The 18,964-nt window shown below is 26.3% G+C and overlaps 1 protein-coding gene across 1 annotated transcript; it reads left to right on the forward strand.

Moving 5' to 3' along the window:
* Positions 1–8,477: 8,477 nt before the first annotated feature.
* On the forward strand, positions 8,478–18,683 carry LOC113857153 (OTU domain-containing protein DDB_G0284757). The gene is made up of 10 exons (XM_027488920.1): positions 8,478–8,660; positions 8,948–9,139; positions 11,230–11,303; positions 11,801–11,855; positions 11,982–12,056; positions 12,291–12,364; positions 12,463–12,511; positions 16,481–16,565; positions 18,441–18,497; positions 18,592–18,683. The coding sequence occupies exons 2-10, from the start codon at positions 8,972–8,974 to the stop codon at positions 18,633–18,635; spliced, it is 681 nt and encodes a 226-aa protein (XP_027344721.1). The 5' UTR covers positions 8,478–8,660; positions 8,948–8,971; the 3' UTR covers positions 18,636–18,683.
* The last annotated feature ends 281 nt before the right edge of the window (positions 18,684–18,964 follow it).

Below are 18,964 nucleotides of genomic sequence, written 5' to 3' on the forward strand. Positions count from 1 at the left end.
CATAAAATTTGCTATCACATAAAGATACTTATAACAAATTAAATATCAATTTTCATCATCATCACAAATTCAGGCTCATCATCATCACAAATATTGTCACGTAAAAATGAAACATTTAAGTCCACACCTTCTACTCAAATATAAGAACTTTCACCAAGCGTAATATCTGCATATACTTCAATTGCATTCCTCTGATTTTGTTGTAAAAAAATACTTAACATACAATCAATATTTTCTTTGTCACATATATCTATAATTGTATATTGTCTACCAATTAAATCTACTAAAAATCGTTAAATCAATCTAGATATAACTTAATTAGTAGACAATTACAATTTTTTATGAATCTTTCCTTTCAATGTCTCAAAACTTATTTCACGTTCAATTTTAATCATTTTAGTATTTCCTTCAAAGGTAACACCTTCATTACTTGAGAATATTTGACCATTCTAATATACTATTATCGCAAAATCAGTCATCCCGCATCAATAAATTAAATGCACATACAACAAATTAGATCAGTCAAATTTACAAATTTTATTTTAAATCACATAAATTTTACATCAAACATAAAATAACAATATTTAATTTGCGTTATCAAACCTTATTTATTAATTATTCACATATACAACATTTTCCTATTTTATATAAAACTAATTTATTTTTTACCTATATTCATTTCCTATTTTACATATTTAACCTCTTTTTTATTAAATACAGTTTTTTAACAGCATATTAAATTTATAATAAACTATTTTTATTTACAATATCTATATTATTTTATAAAGGACAAAGTAACATAATTCTTAGTTTATAAATAATTTAAAAACTCTAACATGCAAGATTAAATAATACTGCATTAATCTATATTTTTATTTTTTCTTCAATTTTAACACAACAAAATTAGTATAATTATATTTAATTATCAACATAAATTACACAACAGATTTGTATATGCATTATTAAATTGTTTGAATGTCATATACATTAAAACTAACGTAATTGTAACAGTTTTTTTAACACTATATTAATTTATTTTTTTAACCTTATATCGTATTTATATAGTTTACCTCTCCATATTATTTTTTTACATCATTTTTATATTTGTTCTCATAAATTTGCAATTTTTAAATAATATCTACATTTTTTTAATCATTTAAATGCAATTTTTATATTTTATTTTTTTTTCTTAAACAAATTTCCATAACATTAATGCAAATTTATTTTAACTACTAATTAAAAAATAACAATTTCATCTAAATAAATAACATAAAATATTACATTTTTTATAACCTACAAATAAATAACACTCATCATAAAAGAAATTAAAAACACAAACTATAATTTAACTAACCTTATAATGTCACTCTTTTTGCAATTTTCTCTTCTCAACTTAAAGAACTTGGAGATTTTGTGGAATGACATATATATATATAGCCCTTTAAAATCAGATAAAAGAGTGCATTAAATTAATTACAGAAGATAATGACATGTCTAATTGCATCCTGTTGTTTGATAACTTTGTAGCAAGTTATTTAAACAACACGTGTCACTATCCAAACCGTCTCTTGTCTAACGCTCTTATTTAGATTATATTAATTCTCTCTAAATTACGTGTCAATGGTTAAATTAGTATCAAACGCTGAAGAACGATAATGTATTAAAAAATTAATAAAAATCAGCTATCAGTCATGCAAGTGCAATACAACTGTTGACCTGGCCAAAAATTGTCCCAGACAAAAAAATGTTTGAAAGAAAACTCTATTTCTAGAATTTATTTTTTAAATAGCATTATTAAAATAAATTTGCCCAAAATTACCATTTGATTTTAAAAATAAAATTAGTAATTTATTTAAAAAATAGTTAAAATAAAAAATTAATAATAGAGTTAGTATATATAAAATTAAAAGCTAAAATTATTTTACAACTAAGAAAAAGTAAATTCTAATCCCTAAACCAAATTTTCTCAATTATCTACAACACTGTAAATTTTATTTAAAATAAAGTATTAATAATATATTTTAATTAAAATTTATTTAAAAATATAAAATTTATTTTTTATAATTTTTAATCAATTTAATCAACAGATAAGAATATATTAAAGTAAATGTGATAAAATACTGAGATGACAAAAAGTGATTCCTGAAATTGGACACACAGGGAAAGATAACAAAAGTGATTCCTGTTTGAAATTGAAACGCGTGTCGTTTATGGCGGATCGTCCGTTTCTGTAGCATGTCTGCATTTAGTTTCTTCAAATCCAAGAAACGAGTACAATATTTGTTGTTAGATTTAAATTTAAACACTTTTTTTACATAATTAATTTTAAATTAAATATGAATAAACATATCCAATTTTTATTTTATATATTTTCTCAAGAAGTTGAATTCAGAATATGCCGGTCTAACGAAATATTTAAATATATAAATTGATCTTTTTAAGATAAATTTTATTTATTTATTATTTTTAAATATTTATTTTGTATAACTTGATTCTTAAACGTGTTCACTTATTTATATAGTTATTTAACAACTAATTATCTAGTAATTTTATGCATTGCACATGTATCATTAAATTAAAATATATTTCATTAAAAAATTAAAATATTTAATAAATTTGATAAATTTATTAAAGAGTAAATATTATAATCATTAATAATAAATATTTTATTTTATAAAAAATTAATATAAAAAGTTAAAATTTAAATTAATATTAATTTCAAAAGTAAATACATAATACAGAAAAACCAATTAACATTATGAAAATAATTAATTTTTAATAACAATCTCATTTGATAATACTTATAAAAATATTTTCATTAGTAAAAGATTAATTCTATTACACTTAAATTTTTTTTTCTAAAATTTTACTTTTGTTTTTTTATATTTTTTTAGTAAATTAAGTTTTTATTTTTAAAATAAACATATTTGATTATTTTATTGATTTTTTATAACTAAAATTATTAAATTCTCAATTTTTAATTAAAAATTATTATAAATTGAATCAAATAATTTTTTTATACTTTTTTTTGTCCAAATACACTTACCATAATATCAAGTTTCTTTCATCCAAAATAAACAAATTCTCATGCTTTTCAAATTCTATTATTAAATTCTATAAGATTCTTCAAATTTTTAAATACTTTTCAAGTTGTTAAACTTTTAAAAACATTTCATATCTTAAATTTATCATAAAATTTTCAAATATTTTCATAAAAATAAAGTCAATTACAATAACACTCCTTAAGTTTTGTTTAAATTACATTCCATACATGCTCCTATATATTTGCCACATACATAAGTATCCTTAATTAAATGGTATTATTGATTTTAAGTATTGCTCCTATATATTTGACACATATAGTAAGTATCTTTAATTAAATGATATTATTGGTCCTAATTGTTAAATATGAAAGACAAAATTATCTCACATTTTATAAGTGTTATGTTTGTGGATAAATATATTTGTCAAAAAGTAATAAAGAGTTTTATAAATAAGTTTATGACTTATTATCTCACAAGGATTGTTTCATTTATTACAAATTTTTTAATTTAATTATTTAAATTTAAAGGATATAAAATTAAATAAAACAATAATTTAAATATAAAAATGATTAAAATAAAATTAAAAATAGCAAAATCTCTAACAATAAACTAATTAAGAACTTAGGATGTATAATTTCATCCTCATAATTCTTTATATTGTCTTTTAAATTAATTTTAATTTTAGTTTCTATATAATTGTCAATCACTCATATTAAAATTATTAACACTTAATGGTCATGCACTGTTAATGATTTTTTTTTCAAAACTATTACCTCCAATGGTCATATAAGATAAAAGGAAAAGAAAGCATAAAGAGCCTATAAGCTGTTAATTTAACAACAATTTAAAGAGAAAAATTGGTTTAATTTACTTAATCTTTTATCTTATTTTACTTTATAGATCCATTAACTATATGTGATGTGGTTGCCTACAATATAATTAATTATGATATATTTAAGATTTTTTAATTCTATACATACAAATATAACATAATAAGATAAACACCAATAAAAAAATCATGGAATTATTATTAATAAAAATATTATTTTAAAAATAATTTTGGTCATCCACAGTAGCTTTTACTTCTACGTATCTTTAGGTATAATAGAGAATTTAAAATTTTGTAGTTTTATCTAAAATAGTAAAAAAATAATTTTTGTTGTTTCAAATTTTATGTAAAAAATAAAAAACTCTTTATTTAAAGATTAAATTTATTTATTTTTAAAAAAATAACATTTAAAACACAAGATAAAACACTATACATGTTATGTTATGATAAATAATACAAAGGACAAACATACATCACATATTTATATTATAAATTGTTATAAATACTAAAATAAATTAATAATTAAAAAATTAATTTAATATATAAAAATATTTGATTATATACTTTATTTTAAAAATTTGTACATAAGGTAAGTTATAGATAAATATTTTATTCAAGACAATGTAAATTACACATTAATATTGTAAATCGTTATATATATGATAAAATAAAAAATAATTTTAATTAACAAAATAATATTAACATTTAATTAAAAAAACCTTACCCTCATTTAAGTTTTTTTTTATGGTACAAATCTTTCTTACTTGATTTCATTAAAGAAAATATTAACATTTACTTTTGTTAATTCCTTAAAAAATAACTTAGTAATAAAATCGATTAAAAAGTAGTAATAGAAAAATAGCATTAATTAAATCAACTTCACCAAATTTAAAAGTAAAGTACGACAATATAAAATAATAAGTTAGCTCTACAAAGTATAAAGTTTAGTGAAAAATGTAAATATTAATGTGTTAGATTGATAAAATATAAAATTGATAAGCTTGATATAATGTAAAGTTAGTTTTAGTAGCATAGAAATTTAGTGGTTAACTCAACAAAATATGAGTTAGTGGTCACTTAAAAAATATATAGAAGTTAGAAGTGAATATTAAAGAAAAAACAATATTTAACTTTACATATTATAAAGTCATTTGCAAGTTTGGAGGATTTTTTATAAAATTATTTCTGCCCTTACCTTATTTAAGCTTGAGATCTTTAACTTTGATTTTTGTTTGTTCTGTGCTTTATGCATGTATAAAGGGAAGAATAATATGAAATTTGGTACTGCAGAGGTTGATAATTGATTTGTGGTAGTTAAGTATTTGAGAGATTTGATGAAACTTTGAAAAGTGAAAGATAATTTTGGTGGGTCTTCTTTAATAGTTCTCTTGGTGTGGTCTTTTGGAGGATTTTGGAGAATAAAATCTTTCCACTTTGAAGTTGGCTTTTGGATGTGTAAGTGGAGAGAATTTTAAGTAAACTTCACCTTTTTGGAGTGTTAATTTGGAACCAATTTCTTTACTTTTACTTTAAAATGGAATTGACCTATAATCACTTGAACATGGTATAATTTTGACCTTTATTAATTATTTGAAAAGACATTCCTTATCTCTTCACCAAAAAGACTTCATCTTGACTTTGATTATTAACTTTGATTTGGATAAGGTTTCTTCCTTATTCTCATGTAAATTGTTAAAAATTTTGCCTTGATTTTGGGTTGCTTTTGGATGCACCTATCTTCCTTTTCACATGTACTACTTATACTTGACTTAAGTTGGATAAGTTTTCACTTACTTTTAACAATTATGTACTTACCTTATGCTTTCCATTAATGCTTACTTGATTCTAAATTGGATCCTAACTAGAAATTGTATGTTCATTTTATGTGAACTTTCTCTTGACTTTCAACCCACATTTTTTAGTTATTTACAATCAAATGACTTCATAATTTTGACTTGGACACCTTGATTTTAGATGTAACTTCTAATTAAAGTCTATTTCATCTTTGATTCATCAAATGCAATCCTTCTCCATTAACTTTTATTTTAAATTTTTGGTCTTCTTCCTACCTTATTAAGGTTACTAAAATTTAAACAAAATTAACTAAAAAATAAAAACTTAAAAACTAGTTGATTGAATTAAAAGTATTTAATAAAACTAGTTGTTTATAAGTAGAAATATAAAATTTTAAAATTTAGTAACTATATATTTCAAAAATTATAATTTTTATATTTTAATTTATTTAAAATCATTTATTGTCTTCAAATTGGAAAAAAAATAAAATTTCAACTTCACTCTCATTTATAAATATTTTACTCTAAAAAAGTAAGATTTAATGAATGTTGTGATATTTATTTATTTATTAATTGTTTGTGATATATTTACTTTCCCTTTAATGTAACAAAATTAAAGTAAATAGAGTTTAAGAAATTGACGAAATAATTACTTAAAAATAATAAAAATAAAAATTGTCATGAAAATAAGTAAACAATGTTACTTTTATTAAATAAACTATATATATATATATATATATATATATATATATGCTTCAATAAAAATAAGTAAATTCATTTATATTTTTAGTTTTATGCATTTCATATTTCTGTTCTTATTTTGTGATTATTGTAACAAAATAATATGTTCACAAACTTTATAACTTAAACTTGGATAGTTTAACATTTTAAAATAAACTATTAATTTAATTATACCATAAAATCATTTTTTTTTAAAAATATTTCATTACATCATCTAAATATTTATTTATTAAAAGGTCACAAATGTAATGTAACATAAGGAGACTAAAAACTAAAGGTACTTTTAAAAAAAAATTAATTTTTTTAAATATAATATAAATTTATACTATATTAAAAAAATAAAAACTATTTTTAAAAGAGAAATCAAACATACTCTAATTCACCTTCTTTTTATTCACTATTCTCAACTTAACAAATCAATAACAAGTTGTTTATAGTCATTACGATAATTTTTGTATTTGCTTATTCTATATACTTGTCATAAATTTAAATATATATCAATTCCTATATTTTTATGATATATTTTTTTAAAATTAATAATTTAAGACTATTTTAAAAAAAATTAGTATTTTTAATTCTTTATAATTACTAAACAATAATGTGACTAATTAAAAAGCTGTCTCATGTTAATATATTAGTGGGAACAATCAAAATATCTATATTATAAAAATAAAAAAAGTTTAAAAGAAATTAAAATAAAAGTCCGTAAAAATATAAATACTTTAAAAAAATTGAAGTTCTTATTATAAATACAAAATGGTGTAGATGCTGCAAAGCTTTTCATGGAATTAAGTTTGTAATTTCCAACCAAAAATTAAAATTTAAAATGTGGGCCTTCACTAACTACTAAATACATAATTTTTTTTTTTACTTAAAAGTCACATTAAAGGTATATTGAAAATTTTGTAGAGAGTATATTTTTATACCTTTTAATAAAAAATTAATTTTTTAATTAATATTAATTTTAAAAGAAATAATATTTTTTTGAAAATAAATGTTTTTCTAACAGTTGATCAAGTCATAGGGCAGAACTGTCTTGAAATGATTACATGATAATGAACTTCTAGATTTCTTTTTGAAAATTTCACGGTTTGATGTTGTCCACTTGACATAAACATTTGGTCAAATTGAAAAAGGTTGAATAGTTACGTTCAAAAGAGACCGGTGGCGAGCTCAACCTAACGCAACTCAAGCGTGTAGGCTTTTCTTTCGTAAATAGAATATGGAATTAATTAATTTAAAGTTTGTATAAAAATACGGTAAAATTTACTGTAGACTGAATAACGGAGAGGACTTGATATTCTCTCTTGTATGTAAAATAATCTGATAATTAATTTTATATTAATAAATAATAGAATTTATAAAAATACTTAAAAAGAGAATAAAATAAAAAAGAAAAAAAAGTTAAATTCTTTTATTTAAATATTTAATATTAAAAGAAAAAAATAGAGTTTAATTATATAAATAATATTTTTATTTATATATTTTTTAATTTTTTATAAAAATAAAAAATTAATATATTTTTTAAAAAATTAATATTTTTATTTTTTATAAATTTTTTAAAAAATTTTTATTTAAAAACTTAACATTGAAAAAAAGTTAGAATCCCGTAAAAGAAAACCGACAAGAAACCAAAGACATTAACATGCTCTTTAAAGTTTAGAAAAATTCTAAAACTTTTTATCTTGTAACTAAATAACTCATAAACAAAGGTTAATTTCTCGTCTCTTTCTTCTAAACACAACTCCAAGCATATCATGAAAATAAAATTAACAAAAATTTGGTTGTATTATTTTATCATATAATAATATTTTTAAATATAAAAAATATTAAATCATATAAAATTTAATATATAATTATAAAAATAATATAAATTTCTAGAAAAATAATATAAAATAATTTTATTATTGAATTAATAATCATATAATTTATAAAAAATACTAAATAATTTAAATTTCACACCTAATAATACTTAAATCGAAATAAAATTCTAATTTTAACGTGACGATAACTCCAAAAAATAACTATAATACTTGGAATGAAGTTTGGTACTTTTCTTTTCCCAAACCAACTCAATTGTTTCCTCCTTCACTACAACTCCTTTCCTTTGCTTCTTCTATTCTAACTCCCTCCAAGACTCTCATTTGTTGTTTCTTCTCCGTTTCCTTTACCTTACAAATCAACGCACGTGACTGGGCCATTCGTAAATCCAAAGCAATTCAAGTTTTCCTTCCGCATCGCTGCGAAAGCAAGGTTTTGGTTTCCATTTTTTTGTTCTGAATTTCAATTTTTCATTTTAAACAATTGGGCTTGGCTTCCGTTTGTCCTTTTTTTCCATAATTTTCGTTGGATGAAAGAGAAAGCGAATGGAATTGTTGTTCCAAAATTAGAACGAAGAATTCCTTTTGTTTTCTGGAATTTCTTTATCAAAATTAATTTGTTCTGTTTTTTTTTTTTCTGCACTAAATTAGTCTGTGTTTGATTGTATAAACACACGATTGATTATTGATCGTTGAAGTTTTTGGAATTTTACTTTGAAGGTGATTTATTGGTTTAGAGCGAGTATGAGCGAGAAGCGGAGGAATGGAAGTGGCAGCTCGAGCTCAAGTTTGAACAGCATCTCTCATGATACAGAGGACGACCAAACTATTGCTAGGATATTGGCTGAGGATGAAAATCTCAAAGCGGAGAACAAGCTTGGAAAACGACTTTCCCATTTAGATTCCATTCCGGTATTAGAATGTGCCTTATTATTAGGATGTGTTATTCTTTACGCGATGTTTATTAATTAAAATCAGAGATTTACTTTAATTAAAAGTTTGCATTTAATGTTATTGCATATTGCTGGGGTAAACCTCTAAATTTGATTAGGAAACATCGTCTAACTAACTGGACCTAAGTTTTGTTGTTATTATTATTGGTTTTGTTAACCTCCTTTCGGACCGAGTTTAAGCATTCAAAGTAGCAACTTCTTTTTTTAGAGAAAACATTTATTACATTGGAGTTGCGAAAGCATAATCAATATTTTCATTTTTAATAAAAACTTACTAGTATTAGATGCTTAAACTTGAGATAACATTTTCCTATTGTCATAGCCACTCTTGCTTCTATTTTTTTTTTCTTTTAATTTCATAAAGTATAAGATAAATGAGAAATTAATATCACGAGATAGGGTCAGGTGCATAAGGTGGGGAACCCCTCCTAATACTATTTTTCTAGTGGACTCCTACATTCATTCTTGTTCGTTCTTGAGATTATATAGTCAGATATTTTTATCTCTGGAATTTTATAAGTCCTTGATTGGTCCTAATTTTGAGAGAAATCATTCATTTTAGATTTTATTCTACTTATTTTATGTTTTATTTTGTACTAAAAAGAATGCTGAACTGATAAAAATATATGACATTTGGTATGATCAAGAACAGACAAATGATTAAAATTTTAGAGACTAAAATGTCTAATGCATATATTCTCAAAAGCTAATTAATTTGTAGATTGAATGTGGAACCTATTACATACTTAGACTTTGTTTGGGAGCTGGTTTGGAGGGGGGGTAGGGGAGGAGGGAGGAAAGGTGAAGTTTTTAGATGAGAGGATGAAGGTGTATAAACCTTCCAAAATCCTTCTAATCTGACTTTCTTAAGTTTTCCAAATTGGGAGGTTTTGTATTAATCCCCTTCCTTCTTTTCCCTATTCCCCTTAGTCCTTACCCTTCGAACACTTTCTTTTTCTTTCCTCCAAACTCTCAAACAAAGTCTTAAGAGTGTGTTTGGATGAGATATTTCGAGTAGGTAATTCATTTTTTAAAAGAATTTACAGTTCTATGGATTAAAATTTGTAGTTTGGATATTTAATTTTAAAGAATTTCAAATTCTAAGAATTTTAGTGAGGAATTTTAATAGACTAAAATTAAAGAATTCTAATTCCCGACAAAAGAGTGAGAATTAGGAATTGTTTTTTTTTTTATTTAATTTATTGTATGTTTCATTCATATTTTTATTTAGTTATGGTTAATTTAATAATTTAAGTTTCATATTTTTAATTAATTTTTTCAAATCTATTGATAATTTTATTTCTTTTAAGAATGTAATTTAATTACCCTCTTCAAACAAAAACATTTGAAATGAAAGAAATCCAATTATTTTATCAAACAAAATATTTTAAAATAATAGAAATTTAAATGATGTAATTTAAATTTCTTTTAAATTTCAAATTCTCTAAATTTTTTAATTAACTCATCCAAACACAACCTAAGGTATGTATAGACCAAAACATGATGGTTAAATTTTCCTTTTTGGTTTTCTTAACCATGAGAAAACTAATGAATAAAGTCTTATCAAATTTTGGAGTAGATGCTTTGACAATGCAAGCTGGATGTTAGCTGAGCAGAAGGAATATTTTGCAAAATGTAGTTTGTGGCACCAATTTCAGGAGTGTTGTGGAACCTGTTAACGTGAAACATGCTAGGAAGGTGACATGAACCATTCCCTGGTTGGGTTTGGACCATAGGCACATACTGTGAACAAACTACCTTCGTGACCCTTAACATCTTATAGTTCCTTATTGGTTGCAATGAAGGGAAGCTGTTCTATGCAAATATAGCTTGCTGAAAATTTAAACTTAAAAAAGATGCCATTACAGATTCACAGTTTGTGGAAAGCTTTATATATCAATTGCCACTGGGGCATTCATAACTAATATCCAGAAATGATTGTAATTGATATGCATTATTCATACTTACCTAACCCTTTTTATGCTTTTTCTCCTATTTGTATACTATTATCTGCATTGGAATGAGAATACTAATTCAGTATGTTGGCAGCACACTCCCCGTGTTAATGGAGAAATTCCTGATGTAAATGATGCAACGCTAGACCATGAGAGGCTGTCTGAAAGGTTGCATAAACTAGCTTAATGTACAGTTATATTAATTTAGTTTTATTACTACATCAATTAACTGTTTTATTTGCATAGTTGTGTTTGTCTTTTGAATGAAATTCAATATTGCCCTGCTTGTAGACTTTGCATATTGAAATTTAATCAGGTTATTATGTTTAGAAAAGGAGACATGTTCAATCTCCTCAACCTTATTCATGTTGTAATGAGGAGGATAGATACTATGCTATTTGAGAATTCTATAATATTTTATTTTTCAATTTCCTTGAAGTTCTTACATTTCTTTTCACATTTTTTAAAGAGGAAGATAAAGTTGAATTCAAGTTATAACCTGATTGAGAACTTTGTGTCATAGAGTTATAATTATGTCAATGATAATAGTTTAGACTTTAGAAGCATGGTACAGAGCATTATTGACATGAAGCACAATTATTTGTTTTCTTTATGCATAAGGTATTTTGTTTAACGAAATAATTATGTTCCATCATTTTCTACAGGTTAGTTACATATAGTTTGGCAGAATTACAGATGGAGGGTGACGGGAATTGCCAGGTTTTCTTCCTTTTTTGAAAAAAGAATAATATGCCAGCTTCCATTTTTCCTTTTATTTGATAATTTTCTTAATATTCCTTTCAGTTGATATATTTTGCTTAACATCTATAAAATCTTACTGGACAGTTTCGAGCTTTAGCAGATCAGTTGTTCCGCAATCCTGATTACCACAAGCACGTAAGGAGGCAGGCTATCAAGCAGGTGTGTTTGTAACAGTCCTTCAATGCACTTCTTTGGCTATTTTTAAAGTGAAATGCTGGCACTCCTCACCTTCTTTTCCTTACTTCATGTTATTTACGTGTCACAGTTGGACGATGTTTAATTCGATGTTCAATAGTATTCTGATTTCTAAGTGGGATACATTAAAGTCTGTTTCTCAACTAATTTTATATTCTTATTTATCTTTTCTTGTTTGGCTTCTGTTGTTTTCCCCAGCTAAAACATCACAAAAAATTGTATGAAGGTTATGTACCGATGGAGTACAAAAGCTACTTGAAGAAGATGAAAAAGTTAGATATCAGTTGGTGATTAATTTTGCTTTGATTTTAGAGAACATTTGGTACTGATGGTAAACACTAATTCAATTTTGCATATTGTCTGCCAATAGATCAGGGGAGTGGGGAGATCATGTTACGCTACAAGCAGCTGCAGACCGTGTGAGTTATCTAAGCACTTTTGATCTCTGCTTTATCTGATATTACAGGCTTCATATTCCCCACCCCCCGTGAAATACATGTTTGTTGTCAATTTGTCATTCTAAGGACTATGTTATACAATCAATAGGACAGTGATATACCTAGACAAAATAAAGACCATAATTATGGGATGCCGAATCAAAAAGTTCGTTGGTGTGAAAAGACATTACATCAATAGCTTGTATCTTCTACCTACTTATATGCAATCAAAGTGTATCTTTTGGAATATACTTTCTACTCAGTGGATTTCCAAGGACTTGGGTCCAACACCAGGTCCATAGACTAGTCTACTTCTTGTCCTGGCCCATTCTCAGAATCATCAACTCTATCATTGCTTATAATTCTTACTTCTTGGGAAGTATGGCTTTAAAGTGCTACCTTCCTCCTCCATAATTGGATAGCAATGGGAAGAAAGAGATTCCTATCCATGAGCTGATTCCTGCCTTCTCAGGTTCCCAGGGGAAACTAGAGTAACTCTAGGATGCCCTTATTGCCAAAAAGATTGTAGGCCAATTTTCTCTTCAATTAATCTTTTCATTTAAAAAAAAATCAGGTTGAGCTGAATTCTTGATCAAGGACAATTGACACATCAAATTCATGATACAAATTTTTGATCACCTGTAATATTTTTTCTTGAGGAAAGCTAGTCTATTGGGTATTACTATAAATTGTAGTATGTTCTTCTGGATAATTCAGAGGTTTCAGCCTTAATAATAGTACACGTGAGTTACATGATTTAGCAAACATCAACTCTGGAATCTAAATAGTAATTTTGGGATACACCTAACCTTGTAACCGTTAATTCTTTTTTCCATACATCCCTTCCACAAAAATTATATAGTAACATCAATTAGCCAAAAGAAAGGGGATCAATTTTGTTGTTCAATATGGGCTTTAAGCCTAACTCAATCCCAAAAGCTAGCTTGTAAGGTGAGGATTGCTTTAAATTTTACAATATTTATTTAGTCATATCTATAATCAATGTGAGACTTCGACAAACTTTCTCACACTCAAGATTGGACATCAAGAGCATGAAAACTATATTACTTTTTTTTAATATAGTACTCCTTCCAGTCCTTTTTATAAGAAACAAAATAGAGCATTTTCTTGGTCTTTTTTGTAAGAAAGGAATGATAGATTCAAGAAGCATTAATTTTTAAATTTCTTTTATACCCTTCTTTTATTAGTATAATTAATTCTACAAATTACTAACTATAACATTTAATATTATGGGTATTTTTGGAATAAAGTTTATATTTATGGAAAACATAAGTGACTTATTTGCTTTCCTTGGTCCTGAAAATTTAGTCTTTTGTTTCTTATAAAAAGGACCGGAGGGAGTACTAGATAAGCTGCAAGACTAGGTAAGAAGCACTGGGAAAGCTGTAGGACCAAGTAAGTTGCACTGAAAAATCCACGGGGCTAGGTTAATTACCTATTGAATTTGAACTTTAAGCCTAACTCAACCTCAAAATCTAGCCCTTAAGCTGAGGATTGTTTTAACCTTTATAATCTTTTATTTAGCCATATCTATGGTTGATGTAGAACTACAATAGTTGTATATGGTTAATAATTTGAGAATCTCTGATAGAACTAGATCAACACAAAGAAAGCAACAGAGAAAATAGATGAAGAGACAAAATGTGTATTATTCTCTTGTACAACTCAGGGTATTCGAGACATGTTGTTCTCTCCCAATGCCTAAAGATTCTAATCCTTCCACAGATGACCTAATGATCTCTTTCTGAAATTCCTCTTATTTTAAGGGCAATATGTCATATTTCTTCTACAATCTTAGCCTGCCTAACAACTAACTTATTCAGCCTAACTAATTAATATATTGTAACTACTATTAATGACTCCCTAGCTAACATATCATAACTAATTACAAATTGGAGTTACCTAACAATACTTTCTCCCCAAAGTTTCACCTTGTTCTCAAGGTGAGTAGCTGTGGCAGTTGCAAAGAAAGTTCCATTGGAGTTCCAACTAATTGAAGCATGATGATCAAGTCAATTACACTACTGCTGTCCCAAAATAGTCTCAAGCCCTCTTGGGTCAAACACAAACAAGTGACAGCAATCAATGTCCTTCAATGTTTTGTTTTCTTTAATATTTTTAGCCCTGAAACAAAGTATCATTGCCTCTGCAAGTGTATTGACTCTTGAGAACCCAATTATTTCTGGGAAAATCACTGTCTGTTGTCATCCTTTCTTTATTTCCCAAATGATGCCGCATGTGTTTCTGCATCTTATAACTGAAAAGATGGTCTCCTTTCACAGAAGAAAACTTGTTTTCAGACCTCACTACACTCGATTGTCTATCTATTTCAACTAGTTGTTCTTCCATTTTTTGTTCTTTATGCAAAATGTGAACTAGTTCCCTCTGAATTTCCTCCTCTTTCCTTGTCTTTGATTCTAAGATTTCTGATTTCCATGATTTTTGTTCATTTTCTTGGACAATTACATATTTTTCATCATTTGTTTTTAGTCTCCAAGCTTTTCTAGTTCTTTTCTTTCTAGATCTTCATCTTCTTTCCTGCTTTCTTGCATCCAAGATTCGTGTTTCTCATCCTCAATAGATGCAAATAATCTCGAGCAGTCTTCACAATGGTCCACCAATTTGCCTTTTCATTACATTGTTTCTAACAAAGCCACCAATTGACAACAACACCTCTCAAAGCTGTTACAGCCCAAGATGGCTTCTCCTCTTTTCTCCTCTTTTGGCACTCTAGTGGCCTCAAAATACTGCGCTACATTAATCAGCCACCAATAAGTCTGCTCACTATCAAATGTTGGAATCATCTTCAAGATTTCATTTCCATTGATTGAAACTGGGTATCTTATTAAGAAGAATAAGGGATGAACCCCAATTACAAGGATAGAACACTGCAGTTCTTCGACAGACTGCTCCTCTCCCAATCAAAAGGAATTCTCTTAAAATTGACAAGATCCTCATCCTCAATCCCTTCTACTTATTTATAGACAATGTTGGAATTATGTAATTATAGCAATGTTGTAAATAGGGAAATTAGAATCTTTGTATTTATGGTAATCAAGAAATTGTATATTTTGTATTATGATTCCTATTATAAATAGATGCTCTGCTATGTAGTCAAGATACATTGATTTATCCTATGTTTCTCATTATTCTTTCTCAACAGAAAACATGCCTAATTAACTATGTCAAGCTAACTAACTAACATATTGTCACTAACTACAAATGAGTAATTAACATTGTAACTACTAATGTGGGTTACCCAACAATCTCCCTGTAGTTTTTTAGTACACAGAGATTTTAACAGCTTTGTTGCAATTTTAAGCCTATTAGGCTCACTGTTTTCTTATAATTTTTTTTAAGGATAAAATTTATCAAGTCCCACATTGAGTACATAAGGAAGCTTATATTAGGATTGGCCCTGTTAGACAGGCCTTGTCAGTAGAGAGTGGGCCTTATAACCTGTTAGAATATTTAATTAGTTAGGCTGTTATAAATAGAGGCTCTGATAATACAGGAAAATAGTTAGTTGGTGAGAATTAGTTTTGAGTGGGTGAGACCAGGCTCTTGAATTCCTAGTAATTCATTCCTAGTAATTGATATGGGATTAGGAATCAGGGATATGTTCAGTAAAATCTTTAATTCTAGTTTCTGACCCAGTTTCTATAAGCTCAATGTAACATCTACAAGCCATGAGGCTCTTCCACCCAGCAAGGCTCATGTTTTGGGTTGGCCTCTCCTCACGGACTTGTGTCATAACAATATGTTACCTTCCTTTGTTGTAATTTCGCACTCTTAGGGTGCTCATCTTGTGTTCACTTTCTATTGCTCTATTTTAACTTCTACATTTATTTATTTATTTAACATTTCCATACTTTTCTTTTCTGTTTATTGTTAAAATAGTTTTATGACTGCTCGTGGTTTTTTCTTCAGTTTGATGCAAAAATTTGTTTAGTCACCTCTTTCAGAGACACTTGCTATATCGAGATCCTTCCAACGGACAAAACTCCCACCAGAGGCAAGTATTGTTGATGTTTCTTTGTTTCATAGCATGTCTAAAGTGTAATTTATTCTGTCAGTCAGTGTGCAATGAATTCCGTAAGTCTCTTGACTGCTATAATAATAGTTCACACCATTGTGTGAACTATTATTATAGATGTGTTGCCTGTGAAGAAGTTATCCAATTAGGGAAAGCGAATTTCCATCTTCACAAAAGGTCAAGACTGGAGCGAATTTGAAGGCCATTTGACCATACTAATATTAATTTTAAAACTATTTATCAAAATAATATTAATAAAAAATTATTTACCAGAATAAGGTTATTTTGCACATGTCAAACGTTTGAAGAAGTCAAAGCTACATGTGTAACACCCTCTCTTTCTTCAACATGTCTGGTAGTTTTTACTTGGTGTAAACTCAGCAATAAACTTTTACCTAATTTAGGATAGTTTGGTAACCATCCTGATATTTGTTCATTTAATTTATTTAATTTAGAGATCAAAAACACATTTATAAAATTTCTATGTTTGTCCATTTAATTTATTTAATTATTGAAAATTTTTTCAGAGAAACGCAGTTATAAAATTTTTTAGACTTTAAGGATATTTAATAATATTATTGTTGAATTTAAACTCTAAACTAGACTCAACCCAAAAGCTAGCTTATGAAATGAAGATTGCTTTGGCATATAGAATCTCTTATTCAACCATATTTATAGTCAATGAGAGTTTTCAAGACACTTACTCATACTTAAAATTAGACATTTAGAGTATGAAAATTGTAGAATTATTTTTTAATATAGCACTGGATAAGTCACAAGACTAGGTAAGTTGCACTAGAAAATCCATGAGGCAAGGTTAACTGTATTGGAAAAATTCGTGGAATTAGGTTTTCATTTTATAGTTATTAGTGGAGTTAGATTTTTTATTTTATAGTTAAGGGTGGCCCATTATTGGATTACAATGAACTTTGATATCATGTTGAATTTAAGCTTTAAGCCTAACTAAACTTCAAAAACTAACTCATAAGGTGAAGATTACTTCACATGGTTGACGCTTGACACACTCAAAAAATCTCATTCTAGTAAATAGTTTATTAGTATTTTTTTCAATAAATAGTTTTAAAATTAATAATTAGTAAAAAAGCCAAAAATTAAAAGGGAAAACAAAAAATTATTAATGTTAAAGGTGCTATTAAATAATTTTTCACATAACTTGGAATTAATTTTCATAGGATCTAAATTTACATGATTCTTCCTTTATTTAGGTTTCATTTGATGGATTAATAAGAAAATAAGATAGAATAACTTTATGTATAATATCCTGTTTTTGACGTTTATTTTACTAGCAAGATGTAATAATAATATCCTATAGGCTTATCCTATTATTTCTCTTCTATAATGGAAAATTTATCCTAAAGAGAGCTTGGGATAGCGATAAACAAAATATGATAAAGATAATATATTTAATATTCCATCTCTCTGTTAGTCTCATAATAATATAATTATATTAATAACGGTGTTTATCTCAAAAGAATTTAAGAGATCTTAAATTAGGAAATGTCTATTTCTACTGTAATGTGTTTATTGTCACTGCTATTTAAGTAAAATTTATAACATTTTTTTTAATTTATTAGATTTATTAATTAAAAAATATGTATTTTAAATAAAGATTATTATTTTAGTAGAGTGACATTAAACATTTTTCCTAAATTAAAAGCATTCTTCAATTCTCAAATAGCTTCGCTATTGGATGAATTGTGTTTTTTAATGATTATATAATAAAAGTCAGAGCATAAAGTTAAAGAAAAGATCATAGTTTTTAGTTTATTGGTAATTCCCAGTTTTATATTTCTTTGAGTTGTAATGTGGTTATGATTCTTTTGTGAACTGTAGAATTATGGCTAAGCTTTTGGAGTGAAGTGCATTATAACTCATTGTATGCAAGCGGAGGTGATAACTTATTGCTACGTCCATATTCTCTTTATGGCTTCAGAAGTGCTGTGAAACAATAAGCTTATCTTTTGTTTGTTCAATGAATTTGCAGATGTTCCTTCTAGAGTACCAAGAAAAAGGTATTGGCTCTTCTAGACTGATGGCAGATTATGGAATCATGCGAAGAACTGACTTAAAATAGGTGAAAAGCTTTTTTACCTTATTGTCGGTTTATGCTTTGTAAGCAAGCCCTTCATTAGTCTCCCTCTCCAGGGACATATTGTAGTTTATAACATAATATCTAGCAATTAGCTTACATGTACAAATTACATAATTTATGTATAGCTAATCATCAAGAAAACAAAAACCTATAAGTAAAGTCAAGTGAATTTATTTCATTGTATAGTTCTTTTTTTTCTGCCCAATAATGTGTAATATTTATCTCCCTCTTCGATAATGCAAGGTCGTTTCTTGAAAAAGTATGT

Source organism: Abrus precatorius, unplaced genomic scaffold, assembly GCF_003935025.1.
Source record: "Abrus precatorius isolate BTA unplaced genomic scaffold, Abrus_2018 Scaffold1, whole genome shotgun sequence".
In the NCBI taxonomy this organism is placed as follows: Eukaryota; Viridiplantae; Streptophyta; class Magnoliopsida; order Fabales; family Fabaceae; genus Abrus; species Abrus precatorius.

Bases quoted from the DNA above. Each gene is read 5' to 3' on its own strand.
- LOC113857153 (XM_027488920.1), top strand. From the start codon at position 8,972: ATGAGCGAGAAGCGGAGGAATGGAAGTGGCAGCTCGAGCTCAAGTTTG. The intron at 12,365-12,462 runs GTTAGATATCAG...GTCTGCCAATAG, and splicing joins TACTTGAAGAAGATGAAAAA to ATCAGGGGAGTGGGGAGATC. The intron at 12,512-16,480 runs GTGAGTTATCTA...TTTTTTCTTCAG, and splicing joins TACAAGCAGCTGCAGACCGT to TTTGATGCAAAAATTTGTTT.